The 4,998-nt window shown below is 46.7% G+C and overlaps 1 protein-coding gene across 1 annotated transcript in view; it reads right to left on the reverse strand.

The window, feature by feature from the left end:
- Nucleotides 1-4,947, reverse strand: part of DIP2C (disco-interacting protein 2 homolog C) — a 180,808-nt gene extending 175,861 nt beyond the window's left edge. Inside the window, exons 1-2 of the mRNA XM_014549632.1 lie at nucleotides 4,893-4,947; nucleotides 4,155-4,322 (exon numbers count right to left, since the gene is read on the reverse strand). Coding sequence (XP_014405118.1) covers nucleotides 4,155-4,322; nucleotides 4,893-4,947 — 223 coding nt within the window. The remainder of the gene's footprint in view (nucleotides 1-4,154; nucleotides 4,323-4,892) is intronic.
- Nucleotides 4,948-4,998: the final 51 nt, after the last annotated feature.

A 4,998-nucleotide genomic window follows, 5' to 3' on the forward strand; every position in this document is an offset into this window, starting at 1 on the left:
TCAATAGAAATTTACAATTTTTAATTATAAACCTGTGTTTTCTATCAAAATTACTTCTCGCGTGAATTTTGGGACACCCTTTACTTGATAGAAAGTAAACCAGAGACAGCAATTTAACAAAACAGAGTTTAGTCCCTGGTTTTCTGTGATGGCTCCAGGGGAGCTATCTGTTCCTGGGATTTAATATTTCTCTTAGGGTGATTTCTGCACCTCAATTTTTTTATGCTGACCCGAGACATTTTTTATTGATTTTACAGAGAAAGGGAAGGAGGGAGGGTTGGAAGGAGGAAAAGAGGGAGAAGGAGAGGGAGAGGGAGAGAAAGAGAGAGAGAGAGAGAGAGAGAGAGAGAGAGAGAGAGAGAGAGAGAAACACGTCAATGTGAGAGAGAAACATCAATCAGTTGCCCCCAATACACGCCCCAATGAGGGTGACAGCAATCTATGTGCCTGACCAGGAATCAAATCCACAACCAGCTGAGCCATCTGGCCAGAGCTGCACCTCAATTTTTATGGCATGTTTATGGGCCCCACATAAACAGGTTACTAGATTAGAATTGTGAAAAAGATACCTATGCTGTAAACTTTTCATCTAGCAAGCACATTAACATCATTAATTAACAGTTCTTAATGACTGCATTTACAGCCACCAGAACTCTTCCAGTTATTATCTACAAAGAATCTTTTTAAATTGATCTTTTAAAAAATTACTTTGTATTTTTATCAAGTAGATGCACAGAAATCAAAGAGTGCTATTAAGTCTTATGATGAAAAATAATTACTTGCATTTACATTCACACTTATAAATATGGATTTATAATCTTACTTAATTGTCCATTTTAAACAATGTGGCACACCACCGTGGCCATCACTATACCATAGTCTCTCTTCTCCTCTGTCAACTTTTGCAATTTCTTCTTTATTCCCATTACAGGAGTTGCGAGCAGTGCTTATTTCCTTTTGTGGCAGCATCACCAGATCTATTCCCAGTAGATTCTTTTATCTGGGCTGTTCCATTTGCCCAAAGATGAGACTTCTGGTCTCCTGTCTTGTGACCAAACACAGGAACACACGTCATCCACGGCTGGAGCCCTTCTCTCCCTCCAGCACGCGCACTCTCATTTAGCGCCTCTGGGGTCAGTATCGCTTGGTGTCCCTGAATCTAGAGGCTCTTAGTCCATTTCTCCAGAGGACGAACCTCTCTGGAGGGTGGGGAGGGCATGGATCACCTACTTCCGGATGCCATGCCTCCCCCCACCCTGAGGTTTCATCACCTCCGTCTTCTGCCTCAGCCCCACCCCCCCCAGCTTAGGGAGGCACCTTACAAATCACAGAAACGTGTCACTGTTTCTTCCCTTCCCCTGTCTGGTGGCTTTACACTTTACCAGTTTACTGACATCTTAGTACAGTTCTGGGAAGAACAGCTAAATGGGCAGTTTCGAGTGATCCAGGTTACACATTGACTGATTCATATATACACTTAATGTTTCGCTTTCATTCTCAGTACTGTTACCTTCCTAGTTCATTCAAACATGCTTCCTGGAACTATTTTCAACCTTGACCCCTTCTGGGTCCCTAGGTCAGCGGTTCTCAACCTGTGGGTCGCGACCCCTTTGGCGGTCAAACGGGTCGCCTAAGCCCATCCTGCATACCAGATATTTACATTACGATTCATAACAGTAGCAACATTACAGTTATGAAGTAGCAACGAAAATAATTTTATGGTTGGGTCACAACATGAGAAACTGTATTTAAAGGGCCAGAAGGTTGAGAACCACTGCTCTAGGTGGTCGTGAACTTCCTCTGAGATGTGCACAGTCCTAACACTCACACACTCGTCCCAGCTGTGCAAACTGGTAGGTTAGTGCTCGCCTGCGCATGGACCCTACACGTCTGTCCTCAGAAAGCTAATATTCAACAAACACTGTCAACATTTATTTTCATGGGCTGAAATAGAGGGTTTAAAAACACAAGTTTTAAGAGCAAATAAATCTGACAAAACAAGAATAGCTTTAACAGGTCACTAGCAACAAGACATTAAAAGAAATTAAAGTATTAGTGTGGATATTTCAATCATTAATTTTTATCTGACTTCATTGTGAATGAAATCTGAGGTGGCTAAAGGTACGTTCTAACAAGAAAAAGTCAACAGTCAAATATGCAACTCCAGGCCAGCCAGCGTGGCTCAGTAGTTGAGCGTTGACCTATGAACCAGAAGGCCACGGTTCGACTCCCCATCAGGGCACATGCCCGGGTTGTGGGCTTGGTCCCCAGTGTGGAGCATGCAGGAGGAAGCCAATCAATGATTCTCATCATTGATATTCCTCTCTCTCTCTCCCTCTCCCTTCCTCTCTGAAATCAATATAAATATATTTTTTAAAAATACAACTCCAAAGCAGAATTCAACCTGTCACCACAGGAGGACCCAGGGGCAGTAATGGAGGGTCCCTCTCATTACCTATCATAGGATCTCACATTCATACCACATTTGAGAACCACCTCTCAGGAAAGCTGCAGGCTGCCTAGTGTCTACAACAGAGACAGGCCAAGAGAGGTCCCTGGGAAGGGGAGGTGTCCCAAAGGAGGTGAGGTAACTGTCCAAAATCATGGGAAGCCAGAGACAAAAATTAGTTCCCCTCAGATGATAACGTGATAAAAATCCCCTGAGTGCTAAGTGCCAGGCACTGACCTAGCTTAAGATCCCACGTGAACTGAGGGGAAAGGCACTGGCAACATCATGCTCTAGAGATGGGTGTCCCAGCTGGCTCTTGTCACCATCTGTGTCCCTGGGCCTCGGTTTACCATCTTTACACAGAACCGAGAAGAACAGCTAACACTTTATTGCACTGGCCTCAGTACTATACATTTATGAGACCCTGAACCATGCCCAGTGGGAATGGGATGGGCACGAGGTCCACAGAGCAGCGTCCCCACGCAGGCTCTCTCTTCCTCACACTTCAATCGGGTGCGTGAGACTCCCGTCACTGTGAGAAGGACCTCACAGCTAACGCCCGACCCACCAACCACACACCAAAGCCTCCATTCCTCCTGTAAGGACACTCATCCTATCTGTCAGCAAGCAGCTCAGAGGCGACCAACAGAAGCCACAGTGGGGTGACCAGGCCGTGGGGCCAACTGTAATACTAAGTTTTCTCTCTTTGTTATGTGTGCATGATTTTCAAACAATGCCTTTTATTCAGAGGCAAAACCCCGAAGACAAGCCTAAAACTTACAAATGCTTATTTTCTTATTCTACTATAAGTCACATTGAACTCACCTTTTTGGGCTTCTTGTATCCAAAATATCAACTACTAACACAATGTTGACCTCTGAGGGTCGTTACCTCTAAGAACACATTCTGTCAGTAATCGGTTTCATTTGCCTGTCAAACCCCGTACACTGCCCTTCGGGCATAGGAGTGTGAAGGCCTGTAGCTCTCACTCCCCTCAGCAGGTCTCAGGGCCCAGGACCACTAGGTGCTGAGGTGTTTGGCTAGGACAGTGGTCGGCAAACTCATTAGTCAACAGAGCCAAATATCAACAGTACAACGATTGAAATTTCTTTTGAGAGCCAAATTTTTTAAACTTAAACTATATAGGTAGGTACATTGTTATTAACTGAATTAGGGTACTCCTAAGGCTTAGGAAGAGCCACACTAAGGGGGCCAAAGAGCCGCATGTGGCTCGAGAGCCGCACTTAGGAAGAGCCACACTCAAGGGGTCAAAGAGCCACATGTGGCTCGAGAGCCGCAGTTTGCCGACCACTGGGCTAGGAGACGAAGGTCAACAGCAAACCAATAATTTTAAGACTTTTAGAATTTATCATACAGTCTTCTTTCTCAAGTATTCTGTAAGCAATGTCCCAACTGTAAAAATAGGGTGGTTAAAACAGCATATTCTATTCTAATTGGCCCTGGGTAGGTGGAACAGTCGTGGCTCCAGGTTCGGTAACAACTTTACAACCAGGGAGTACTGTCCCCCCCACTCCCAGAAAACTTGTGTGACCTCATCTGGAGAATGAGGGCTCACACACAGGACTCCCAACGCTGCTAGGGTCCCCCAACACTAAGCCTTGCACTTGTGTTGAGAATGGTGCTGAGTGACAGTCCCTTTCAAACATGGGGTCTCTCTCTCTCTCTCTCAGAGAAGTGCGCTCACCGAAACGAAAGTAAAACAGAGGCCGGTTTCCCGCGGTGCTGGCCACCCGCTCCCTGCCAGCGGCTTCTCTGATGTCACACACCCCGATGTGGCCGGAGTGTGGCGTTCTCCTCGGGGCGCCTTCACTGTGCTGCAGTCTACACCGGGCCACCGCAGCTCCGTTCGCTGCTGTAACAAGTTGAAAAAAAACTAATTAATTCAAACTTTAGTTTTTTTTAAATTTGTTACAGCGCTGAGCAGAGCTGCCGACCCCATGCAGAAGAGCACAAAGAACACCAAAGGGACCACGCAACACGGGTGCCACCCTGCGCGCCCAGCCCACGCAGCCAGCCATGCTCCCGGCACGGGGGCTGGAGAACCATCTTCTGGGAACTGCTTCTGTTTCACTCTTGTTTGGTAAGGCACAGAAATGAGAACCCGGCAATGTCAAGAGCCTAGAGCAGTGGTTCTCAACCTTCTGGCCCTTTAAATACAGTTCCTCATGTTGCGACCCAACCATAAAATTATTTTCGTTGCTACTTCATAACTGTAACGTTGCTACTGTTATGAATCATAATGTAAATATCTGATATGCAGGATGGTCTTAGGCGACCCCTGTGAAAGGGTCGTTCGACCGCCAAAGGGGTCGCGACCCACAGGTTGAGAACCGCTGGCTTACACCCACCCGCCCTCCCCGCCCTCCCTCTGAGGTTCCGCACTCTGTCCCATGCTCCCGTCTCCATGAGGAGAAAAACAAACATTTAAGACAGAACTCGGTGCGGTTCTTAGTGCTGAGCTCTGAACGAGGCGACATCCTAGACAGAAGCTCCGTGGGCAGAGGGGCCTCGAGGGCAGTCACATCCGG

This window comes from Myotis brandtii, unplaced genomic scaffold (assembly GCF_000412655.1).
Source record: "Myotis brandtii unplaced genomic scaffold, ASM41265v1 scaffold562, whole genome shotgun sequence".
Taxonomy (NCBI): domain Eukaryota; kingdom Metazoa; phylum Chordata; class Mammalia; order Chiroptera; family Vespertilionidae; genus Myotis; species Myotis brandtii.